Genomic DNA, 13033 nt, shown 5'->3' with positions numbered 1-13033 from the left:
TGACGTTAAAACGATTGTCATCCAAGTTGGTAATGCTACTATGTTTGATCTCTTGCAAGAGGGTCTCTGACGTCAGGGCCCTGGATTGGGACGCCGTTGCATTCACCCCAGAGGGTGTTACTTTTGAATCTTTTAAGTCTCCTCATCGGCCAGTTTTCGACACCCACTCTGGCACGTTGGGTGCGTTGGCTGTTAACCTCTGCGGGTATAGACACCTCTGTATTTACGCCTCATTCTGTGCGAGGCGCAATGGCTTCGAAAGCTTCCTCAGTCGGATGCCGTCTGGAAGATATTATACGAGCGGCAGATTGGTCCCGGGAATCGACCTTCCGAGACTTCTATTTCAGACCTATTGAACACATCGCATCTCGAGTGGTGGCACAGCTTTGAACTTGCATAATATGAGCCTCCGTGTCTTTAATAAAATTCCCAGATTTTACTAGTAACATGACGTAAAGTCATGATTTTATTAAAGACACGGAGGCGAGTATTATTCCCTCCCACCCTCCCGGTGTGGATTTGGGATAAGAGATGCTTCGATACTATTCAGGTATGTTTTCAATCAGGTCTGTATTTCTATCATGTGTTTAGATCATGTATTTGTTTCATGTATTTTATCATGTTTTTGGATGATTTTGGACGCTTTTGCTAATTTCTAATTCTATATATTTTATATTTCAGAATCCAGTGTTATGTGTGGCTCCTCACGGTTATGTTTGGTAAGTCTACAGTTTTGAGTTTGGAAATTACCATATTTTTCTATTTTTTGTAGCTTGAAGTTTTCGCATTGTTTCCCGTTTCCTGTTTGGATCTAATGGAGCATCGTTCATCTTACCTGGTCTTCGGTTTCGCAAGAAAGAGGGGGATTGTGGGAGACACAGGACTTATATAGCTACTTCCTCTATTATGTGATTGGCTGCCTGTTATGCCTGTACAGTTTTTTACTTTCAATTTCGATAATATTTATATTCCTCTATCTTTGCTGCTGAGGAAATAAAGAAAGAGTTATGCATAATACTCGCCTCCGTGTCTTTAATAAAATCATGACTTTACGTCATGTTACTAGTAAAATCTGGGAATTATACTTTGGAAAAACTGGTTAAGTGAGTTGAGATAGAAAATGAATGGCATCGATAATAAAAGAAGGAAAGAGGAGAAAATGTTGAATGTTAAGGAGAAAAGGGGAAGTCAAAATACTTGTTGCAAGAAACAAACAGACAATGTCTTAAAATCACATTTTGTTTTTTTGTAAAGGTTCAGAGAAGTCTGGTAGGTGCCCTCCTGAACGATTTGTGACTCGTAAATTTGGCAATGACAAGTGGTGTAATCTGGATGCAGATTGCCCTAAAGACAAGAAATGCTGCCTACATGGTGGGGGGACTGTGTGCAAGACCCCCAAAGGAGGTAACCTTGATTTTTCATTTTTGTTTTCTTTTTTTAACCTAGGCCTCAATGTTTCCTGAAATGGGTTATTCTTATCTTGCCTTTACTAATGCTATTGGCCCAGAACATCCTCTTGGTCGTTAGGTTTATGGTCAAATTAACTTGCTGTGTTGTGTTGCTGCTGTGATTGCAATGTGTGAACCTGCAGCAGCAGGAAAGTTAGGTAGAACAGGAGTTGGTCAGATAAGTGTAGAATCTGACCCAACGTGGCTGCTCAGCCAGAAAAGTGAATGTAAGAAAGTTAAATTTTCCAAAAATGTTTTTTTTTTTAAAAAATCAATACATGTCACTCCAACCAGCATGACTATATCAGTAATTTGAAAATAAACTATTTTTGGAGCGCTAACTTTGAAACACAAATATAGTTCTTAGATTAGGCAATAAAAAAGCACTTTGTGGCTTAAAAAATGATGTCTGCTATACACTTGAGTGCAATCCCACTGCACAAAGAACAAAATAAACCACTAAAATCACAAGTGGAGTAGTATCATACATATAGTGATAATGTAGGATGTATACAACCATAATTTTTGAATCCTCCAGTAGGTGGCACTAGGTCAATATAAATAGAATGGATTCCTTTATTTGCATAGTTCGTGGTTACGTTTGGGCTTGCAATGTCCAATGTTTTATTGCCCATATATAAAAGTCCCAAATATATAGTCTATTAAGACATTTACATTCAACAGTTCTAATAACATAGAACATTTCATATATACCGTAAATATAACAAAAGCGGAACGCAGCATTTCATATATAGATAAAAGCAAAAACCAGAAAGCAGTATTTCTTATTCATGAAATTCTATGGCATGGCTAGACATAAATGGTAGTTGGACTAATCCACTCCAATATAGTATTTTAAAGCACCTTGTTTTAAGGGGAATAGGTATACAGTATATATGTACATATTGGAATGCAACCATTTCAAAGTCGCTTCCGAGAAAAAGTGACCATTCTTAAAGTGACTATATATGAACAATAAAGTGAAAAAAAAAATGAAGTGAAATGAAGATACAGATAAAAATGGAGTACAATTTTTTTTGGGGGGCGAGTACAAGACTTTTTGGGGAATATTTGACTTCCCATTCCTATTTAAATGGGAGAGAAAACAAGGGGTGTTAGACTTGTATACATGCATAATACAGATATATAGAGATATGGGAGAATATGAGTGCCATGCTCAAAAAGTGTATAAAGTGGTGGAGTTTCAAAAACGTGGTAGGCAGAATGGAAATGAGAATAAAAAATGAGGTATAAAAATATATTAAGTATATAAAAATTATATATATAAATAATCTAAAAAATATACATGAAAATGTATATATATATATATATATATATATATATATATAAATGTATTTATTAATTTATTTTTAAAAATGGCAGATCTTAAAGTCATTATTAAGTCCATAGGGGACCATAGTGTGGAGATTGAAGATCCACCTCATTTCTGCCTGCCCTATCTTCTCGTTAAAATCTCCACCTCTCCATTCACCCTTCACCTGTTGTATCCTAATAAAGTCTAGTTTTGTGGGGTCCGCCTCATGGTGATCTCTTAAATGAAGTGACACCTGGTGTAGTGCATATTTCCTTTTAATGTTGTATACATGCTCGCACACCCTAGTGCGCAAAGGTCTTGTAGTGCGGCCTATGTAATTGAGTCCACATGGGCATGAGAACATGCACACAACATTGTGGGAACTACACGTAATCCCTTCTTTAATTTTTAAAGATAGTGTCGTTAGCTGTAAAATCTTTAAAGTGCTTTTTTTTACCTCCTGTCTTAATGCAGGCATTGCAACAACCACATTTATAAAAACCTTCCTTCATACTTAAAAAAAATGTGTCTTTAAGTTCTGAACTTTGATTTTTATAACCAGCATAATTTGGGGACAAACATATCCAAAATTCACTTGAATCAGTTAAGTGGTTCAGGAGATAGGTAGAAGTCATATTTTCCACCGAGGAGGGACAAAACAGCCAGTTCAAACTGGTCTGGCAGTGTCCCTGGGACAACGCCCTGCTGGAAAACAATGGGACAGGAGGAGGGAAAGAGGCACACCTTCCCATAGATTCAAAGGGGCAGAAAAAGTGTCCCAAAAGTTTCAATATGTCCATACACTGTTTTTAAAGGGCCAGCACTAGTCCAAATAAAAGTCCATAAGACCAAGTAATGGTTTTAAGGGGCCATACACCCCAGGGCCATAGTCATGTGGCAAGAGGGTGGCAAGCAAGCTTCTCCATAAGCCAGGGGAGCAGAGCAGTTTGGCACATAGAAAGGCAGTGGCAAATGGCAGTTTGTCACAGTCGTTATCCTGATAAGCCTGGTTCTTCCCGCCCGGTGGGCGGTTTTGGAAGGGGGGTACTGTCATGATACCTTACCATTGACCCACGAACCCGCAAGGTGTAATTCCGGGTGCTGACTACTTCAGGCGACGGCACGGCATGTTAGATGCCAGCCGCTCCACGCACGCCCCCTCTTATGACGCAGCACCGACGTCATAGCGACTATGCCACGAAAATTCAAAGTATTTCACACTCCTTGACATTTTGGGGGCATGGATTTAAAGCAACAGACGCTCCACTATAAAAGGGCACCTTTTGCCCTTGTTCAGTGCCCTATTGTGGTTCATTGTTTTGTTCCCTCTAGTGCTAGCTTATTTCTGTCTGTGTATCTTCATAATTGGACTCGGCTTGTGACTTTTGACTATTCTTTGTTCTGGTATCCTGACTTGTTTTCTTGTTCTTCCTGTTATCTGGTTCCCTGACTTTGCTATTCATTATCATTATCCTGATATCTGGTTTCCATTTCCTTGCCTATCCTCGACTATACGTTAAACCCGGCCATTCTAAGGTCCGGTAATACGTTTTCTGTTATACTCTGCGTGTTTGGGTCATTTGTCATGACACACACATACCCACACTCACACAAACACACAGACACTATGTCTACCAGGCAATACCACTCTATGTCTGAGTGTGTGTCTGTTTAATCAACTTTTTAAAATCATATTTAACCCCTTAAGGACACATGACATGTGTGACATGTCATGATTCCCTTTTATTCCAGAAGTTTGGTCCTTAAGGTGTTAAATAATTATAATTAATCGTTAATTCTAATCATCATTATTTAATTTTCTTCCTTTTTTGTTTTGTTTGGAAGGGTCTTGATAGTTCTCTATCTACAGGTTTTTGTGATATACATCTGACCCAGGTCACTTTATGGGCTCAGGAATTGTACCCAGGGTAAAATATTTATATAAGCAGTAAATCCCTGATGGATGAAACCGGGCATTTTCTGGGCCCTATTTATTATAGTAATCTCCACCCAGTAGCTCAAAGATAATTCTTCCATATATAGAATTACACAGGATTAATCAAAATCTGCTATGGCTTTACTTTTGGCTTCCTGCAACAAATGACCTTTTTTTTTTCTTTTGCTCAGAAAGAAGTGGACAATGTCCATGGGGACAACGAACAGGCCCACGTTGTGAGGACCAATGTATGTCTGATTCGGAGTGCGCCCCTGACCTGAAATGCTGTATGTCAGGATGTGGATTCAACTGTGTGCCACCCATCGGAGGTAAGTAGGTCAAAACACTCCAACAAGGCTCTCACAAATAACTGTCTATTGTGCTCTGCAATTAGATATATAAATGTTTAAAAGTAAATAAATTAATAGGAAGGAGCAGTAAAAGTCATGAAAAAGAATTGCGCCTAAAAAAGATTTTTAAACAGCATGGGACAATTGTCTTTGTACCTGGATCTAAAATGCGTGAAAAATGAAAAAATATTTTTATTTAAAGGGACACTTTAGTCACCAGAACAACTACAGCTTATTTTATTTGTTCTGGTGAGTATAATCATTCCCAGCAGGCATTTTAATGTAAACGCTGCATTTTCTGAGAAAAGGCAGTGTTTTCATTACAGCCTAGGAACACTTTTATTGGCAGTCATTCAGATTGCCATTAGAGGTGCTTCTTGGGTCAGCGCTGCACAATGTGCAGCCCTGACGTTCCGCGTTTCCACGCGCTGCATTGAGATGCATGCGCAATTGCCTCCCAGTGCTTTCCTATGGAAAAGCATTGTATTGGCTGATATCAATATTAAATAACAATTGTTCAGAACAACTACAACCTGCAGGAGTTCTGAAATCATCGTAAAATAAAGCTTACTGCACTCGAAAAAGAAAAAAAACCAATACCCCCCGCAAGGAGTTTCAAATGTTTTAAACCCTCACCACATAACAATTATATAAATGTTATTACATTATATATTAAAAACTCATCATACTCAAACAACACATAACATATAGGCTGTATCTAGATCAATAAACCAATTCTATAATAATATAATTTCCCAAATATACTTATGTTAATTGATCCTAATTAGAAAAGGGTGGTAGACCCCCTACATGAGATTATATAGCCAAGGTATCTAACTTTGCACTTTTATACACTAAATAGAACCAAAATATTGAATACAACAATTGTACAAATATAAGTTGTAGCAATAGAAGGTTAAAATCTGTAAGACTGATCTTGCTAATTGTTTCCCTGCTGGGCCCTCAGTCCTTGTGGCGCAGTATACAAAATTTCCACCAGAACCCCCTTTCCCTGGACCATACCCCCACACAATGGGGGTAAAGCTTGTCACCTAGTTCCCTAACTGTCCGAATAGCGCACTGATTGGAGAATCCATGCCTGAATTACAGCATGTTGAATTCTGTTCTCTGATACAGCACGGAGTTCCAAGATGGCTTGGTTCCTGTCATACAAAAGGGGTTCCTGGACCTCTGGACAAGGGAGTGCTCTCAAGTATCCTCTGATTCATCATTGCCTCTCCAACTTTCCCTTCAAATAGTACTGTATTTGGAGGTTGGGGGAACGAGCGATACCTGCTTCAAGATTGACTGGACTTCGGCACAGTCCCAATCTGAGTACCAGTTCCAGAGTGCATCTCTAACGGATGCATTCAGTGTCTTCATCCTCAGCATAAAATCTTGCAGGACCACATCAGGATGCCCCTCTGTTGGCTGTTCTCAGAAGAAGATAATTTACACTGCTGAGGGACATTATCTTTGCCCAACAACCACTACTACAATAAGCTGTAATAGATCTGGTGTTTAGAGTGTCCGTTTGATGTAAATTTTCACCATATTCTGGAGTTAATAGGCACATCGTGATAGAATAACCCCATATGTGATATCTGACAGAAAACAAAATATATTTTTATGTATGAGACTAATTTGTCAGGGATATACTTATGTTACATCTATAATGCGTAAATTATAACTCTATTAAAAAAAAGGTTGACTGTGTCCTTTTTTGGCATTTAATGCAGTTTTTGATTTTCTTTTCTTTTAGGGACTCCGGGATTTTGTCCAGCTGCTAAGCCTTACCTTTCCCCATGTTTTGTTCCGTGCACGGAATGTCCGAAGGGGCAGAAATGCTGCCCAAAGAATTGTCTAGATGAGTGTGTGCCCACCCTACCTGGTAAGTGAAAGGGAAAGAGAGTGAGGCAGGAACAATAGGGGAATAGTGGATTAATACACTTTTGTTAACCACTACTCAAATATGCATCGAATTGCAAAATTCAGTAATCGGGCTAGATTCTAATAAAAAGCAGTAAATATTATAATGTGATCCTATGACATACATAATCTCCCTCATTTGGTGATAATTTTCTCCATACAAAACAATTGTTTTTACATGAAAATGCACAATTACCCAATATTAGCAGATGGACTTTGCTCTCTCCTACCCCATATACAATTTCTTCAGAGGGATTTTTAACAACTTAACAGTTATGGGCTGGTAAACTGTTAATAATCCTCAGCCCCAGTGTAAAGGTTGTCCATGATTAATAGGGAACTTCTCTTAAATAAATAGGTGACTGGACAGCCAATGCTTAGTGTATAACTATTGTACCACTGGCAGTGGAAGGAGAGACCTGTCAGTGTCTCCCATCATTAGGCATTACCTCTGTGGCCGTCACCCCGAAAGAGGAGGGGGTATTCACCGCCAGAGATGTCCTTTACCCTAGTGTGGGTAGCACTGCAGTATTCCCAAGTCGATCTTCAAGCAGACCATGAATCCAGTATAGCCGTACAGCTCTTGTAAGAGCTAGTGGTTAAAGCAAGTATAGCGGTTCCCTACAAGCACAAGACGAGGCTGCGTGTTGAGGGTGAAGTGAACTGAGTTTAATGGGACCACACTTGGCCTTTTATGACAATCAACCATGCGAGGTGTACTCCCACCTGGACCTGAAGGAAGACTGTATTACAAAGTCAAAGACCAGTAACAATAGTGTTACAATGCATGACACCCCCATACATAGCATACAATCCCTCCCCTCTGCCTGGGAGATAATTGAGTCAAGTACTGTATTAACTAAATTATCTCCAGGCAAAAAATAACAATTTACAGACAACCCAAAAATACCACAAACTCACAAATTATATCCTCTGATAGCCATGATCTGGGTGAGCAACATATCCAAAAATCACCCAGATAGGTTCAGGCCTTTAGGATTTTCATGGAAGCCTTTTTTTTGACCGACCGCACACAAGGCTCTTGCCTAACAAAGTTCCATAGATTCAAGTTGTGTGGTCAGTCTCTTTCGGGAGCTTAAAATACAACAAAATACCAAAAGTAGCAGTTCGTGGGAAAACTAGTTGTGTGCCCTTCGTTCGGGAAGCGTTTGCCAAAACAAGATGGCTGCCGCTTCGTGTTCGTCCATATGAACGGTGGCCACCCAGCTGACCATTTAGAATGTTCAAGTATTTGCGGTTAGAGTAGGTGTTAGTGAGGTCAAGTGGGTCATCTAGCGGCACACAATCTTTCTGGGTGGTCCATGTGTTCGGTACTTTGTTAGGGAAATCTGTTCGGTTAGATTCGTATACCGATCTAGTCAAGCAAAATTATCCTCCAGGAACAGGGGTCTCTGTTACAACCTTCTTCCCAGGATTTTTAATACTATATTTATTTCACCCTATATTTAACAAAACATTTATTTGTTTGGTGAGAAAAAAAGTAAAATCTGAACCTCTTTTTCCTACATCATACTCCATTTTGATTCCCTGTCAGTCGTTATGAGTCACCCAATCAGTATTAGCAAAGTAGAAAAAGATCTGGGCACTCAGAAAACTTTTTGTGCAAACTTTATAAGTGACAACGTTTCAGCCAAGTAAGGCCTTTATTTTGAAACATTGTCACTTCTAAACCCTTATTTCCTTATAAACTCTTTGCCAGTATAGTTTGGGGCACGCCTGTCCCTTTTTCCGGAGCATCGAACTGGAGCAGCTCTCGATCATTGGTACAGTGTGGTTACCAGGAATGCATATTGATGGATCCCATCAATATTATGCAGTCTTTCTCCATGTCCTATAATGATTACACCTCACCCTCTTTACTCTATCAAGAAAATTAGGCATTATCCTACACTCTCTTGTTATGAATTTGGCATCATCCCCTCTCATTACCATAAGGCATTAACACCCTCACTTTTCCAACACCATCATCATCCTCTCTCTATCTCATCGTCTATACCAGACAACACCACTATCTCTTCCTCTCCCACTGGCATCCTTCTCCTGTCAGCATTCTGCATTAACCTCCCTGTCTGTCCTAGCACTTGTGGTATCACATTTCTTGTTCTATCACCATTAGGGATCAACATTCTCCCACCACCATTTGACATCTCTATGTCCCACTTAAACCACAATTGGGATTCACCGAATAACCACTTCCACCAGAATTAGATATTACACTTGTTCTCTCACAAACCAATGAGCAATGAGACAAACACCACACACATTTGTTTGGCAACATTATTAAAGGAAACCGATAGTATCTAAAATAAAGAAAACTAAAAACATTTTTGGGGACTACAGGTTCCCTTCTATCATTGTGACCACTGTCCATCCCCCTTTGTTGATGGATAGAGAAGCACTGTATTGGAGATATGCATCCAAATGCTGCACTCCTTCAATCAAATGCTGCAAATGAACAGCATTTAATTGCAGGACCGAATTGGACTCAGTTCTGGAGGTGCAAACATCTTTTTAGGAAGCCACCTGATGTGTATTTATTTTTTATAAATTCTTTATTTGTAATTTTGGTCATGGGTTGGTAGGGGTGAGGGTTACAGAATCAGAAAGGGAGGGAGGGTACAAAGTAGGGTAAATAGCGATACAGTTCCAATGGTATAATCTCACAATATACATCGGTACATCAGGCTTTTATGTAAGGTTAAGACAGACATCGAGGCATGCCAGGGGCACTTACGAGGACAGCTTCATAATGTTAGCATTACTGGTTTGCACAATTCCCTTAGTCTGGCATTTCGTTCCCTAGTCTCCCAGGCCCGGTTTGACTAGGGTGCACTGAGGTTGGCTGTGCCGCCTTCTCCTGTGCTTAATTAGTGTGTAGTAGGGCTGGGTTGCTTGCGTTCAGCTAAGCCTAGGAGTCATTACTTGTTTGTTGTTTTGGGTCTCTGCTAGTTTAGGGGGGAGATGTGCTTCTTTTCTAGTATGTGGTCGAATTTGGTTATAGATCTCTGCTGTGCTCACCTGATGTGTATTTAACTCTTCAATGTTGACATATCTTGTATTATCCAATAAGATGAATGAAAGATGTTATTTCCACTGTGAGCACACAATCAGTACTTATGCACAATAGATGTATATTGGAGATGGTCTTATCAATGATAGCACTTGGAGTGATCAAGAAAGCAAAATAATAACGTATAAAGGTCTCCCCCTGACGTGTGTCTGTGCACATAGGCTCCTTAGCCTAGGACTGGCAGCCGTTCCCTCTCTCTCCTCCACCCCTCTGTGTGCAGCTTAGCATGTGCTATCATTGATAAGAAAATCTCCAATATACATATGTCTATGCATAAATATTCATTGTGTGCTCACAGTGGGCGTAACATCTTTCATTCATTTTATTGGTTGATGTGTTTTTAAGGTGACGGGGAATTAAGCCTTGTTTGTTATACCTAGTGATTATATATTTTCCAAAATTATAGAAGGGCCAACACATCTTACATTTTACTCTTTTGTATTATCTTGTATTATCTTGAATTAATACTTGTATTAATTCAATAATTTACAATTGTAAAAGTCTAAAGTCTAAAAAAATCTAAGTGTTTTATTTACACTAATTAATTTTATAACACACTTATTGCAGTTTCAACATTAGAGTAAACTATAATAATAGACGGATCCAAATTTCCTTCCCCCCTTAGAGAGTGGCAGGTAAAAACTCAGCTCTGGTGAATAGAAACCTCAGCATTTCAGCCCCGGTCGCCCTGGCTTGACTGGGGTCCTCCTAGAGCCTCTCTGTCCTGGAGCAGGAAAGGAGACTAGCTCTATTCCCTCCCAGGACTGGACGACACACAGTCCTGGGAATGCTAGTCCTTACAAGGACTTTCCATGCCAAATCCTCCACAAGCTGGAATAAGGTGCTGAACAGTGATTAGCCCTTTTCCCTCCCAGTAACTAGATGACACATAGTTCTGGGTGTACAACTGATTTTAATGAGCCAAACTCTGCCTTTTATGCACAGACCCCAGCAGGGGGTCTCCATTGTATTCAATGCAAGCCTCTCTCAGGAATCTCTGGACCTGGGAAATAATTGCGTTAAAGACCGGAACAGACAGGCAACAGACAGGCAAACACAAAAACATAAAAATACCCTGGTAGTCACTGGTTTGTGGTCCATGGACCTGAGATCATAGTATCTGTTTATTTTGTCCTCCAGAAAAACCCGGATCCTGTCCTCAATATGAGATTGCCTGCATACGAGGAAGTCACCAAATGTGCAGCAGTGATGACCATTGTCCAAATGATGAAAAATGCTGCGCATTCGAATGTGGGATGGCATGTATCGAACTTGGATCAGGTTTGTACTCCTGTAAGCGTGTTTCGTATTTGGGTGGCCTTGAATTGTAACATCAAAAATTGTTTTAGAATAGAGATGTAAAATTCCCAGATGTTTTAAAGCCATGAAAAAAACAAAAAACTTTTTTAAAAAAAATGCAGAACGGGACACTCTTACAAATGGAAAGTCATGTTGTTGTGAATGTAAATTATAGTGTGTATAAAAGTATAAGGCTTGAAATAAAAATACAGTTACTCAGTTAATAATAAACCAACATCTTGATTTAATATTTTTGGATACACTTTTTAAATATTAAAATATCAAAAAATAAATCATATATAAAAATATATCAACATATCAAGAAAATCTAAATATTAAAAATATTTTCAATATATTAAATTATTTTAAAAGTTTATCCAAAAATATTACATTGTTTGAAAATTTTATCCAAAACATTAAAGTCTACATTTTCTGTTTGTTTTTATTTGTTATAAATATAACCATGTTCAGGGGGTGTACCAGGTGTGCATATGCATACCCTAATGCAAGGCCTAGTTGTGTTAACTGTCCCTTGTTAAATTATCTCTGGGAACTTTTGTGTGAGTTTGGATTAGCTTATCATGTTTTTGAAGAAAACCTCTGATGCAAATATTTACATTTTGCACCTCTTTTGTTATATTTGCATATTTTAAATGTAAATTTTCAAGTTTTTTTTCAATGTCAAGTTTTTTACAAGTTTTATTGCCACACTCCTCACTATTATTAGGATGTAATGTCTTGATTTAAGTGTTCAAGAGTGATTAAAATAAGTATTTTATGTATATATATTCTGGGGTTAATCTGACGTTCTTTATAAAAAAATATGCATTTATTCTACTCCAAAAGCAAACAATAACATACTTAACAGATGGTATTTATTAACGATGTTACAGAGAGTGAGATATCTAGTCGTCTTTTTATCAGCAAGTAAAGGACACACCCGGAGAGAAGAATGAAGAGTAGGAGAAGAGAGCGTGGTCCTTTTTCCACTGATTTTTATATTCAAAATTACGTCAGAACTTTTACATTAAACTCTGACCATATAAGGACACTACCCATATAAGGGCATTACCCCCAGTCTCCCTATACAGCACATTCCAGAGTCCTCATTATACAAATAGCAAACTACCATCTGTTCTTTTTACCCATTAGACATCCATACCTTAATATGTATTTTAATAGAATATATAATATTCTATGTAGGGTCAGTGAGGTATGTAGGTTTTTTTTAATTGTTGTGGGGTAGCAAGGGGCTTGAGAATCCCTATCCACCCAAGTAAGGTGGGTCAAGACACTTTTTTGGGAGGAGATAGTAATGGCATGTCCACCCCCCTCCTATATTTATTTAGAGCTCTCACCTGCCATCCTTCGGTGAGGGCTGGTGGGGCACTTTGTCCCCATTAGAGCCCTCACCCACCACACATGAATGGGGGTAGGGAGGCACATTAGGTCACACCAATTATCACTATCGGAGCCCCCACATCTGCTCATGGAAGGGGGCTGGATGGGGATACTAGTTCCCCTGTTATCAATATTATAGCCCTCACCCACTGCCAATGGGTGAGGGCTAAGGGGACTTAAGGTTCTCCTGGTTTGTTGGTTCATTATTCATAGCCCCACCCGCTGGCCACTAGGTCTCCCCCGCTTTATCTATTTAACAATTAG

General features: G+C 39.1%; 1 protein-coding gene across 1 annotated transcript in view; it reads left to right on the top strand.

The window, feature by feature from the left end:
* LOC134566150 (balbiani ring protein 3-like) overlaps positions 1-13033 on the top strand; it is a 438349-nt gene that overhangs the window by 9823 nt on the left and 415493 nt on the right. Inside the window, exons 2-5 of the mRNA XM_063425856.1 lie at positions 1255-1404; positions 4891-5028; positions 6812-6940; positions 11210-11350. Coding sequence (XP_063281926.1) covers positions 1255-1404; positions 4891-5028; positions 6812-6940; positions 11210-11350 — 558 coding nt within the window. The remainder of the gene's footprint in view (positions 1-1254; positions 1405-4890; positions 5029-6811; positions 6941-11209; positions 11351-13033) is intronic.

Source organism: Pelobates fuscus, chromosome 6 (assembly GCF_036172605.1).
Source record: "Pelobates fuscus isolate aPelFus1 chromosome 6, aPelFus1.pri, whole genome shotgun sequence".
Classification (NCBI taxonomy): Eukaryota; Metazoa; Chordata; class Amphibia; order Anura; family Pelobatidae; genus Pelobates; species Pelobates fuscus.
The sequence above is the reverse complement of the archived record's forward strand: the minus strand, read 5'-3'. Positions and strand labels throughout refer to the sequence as shown.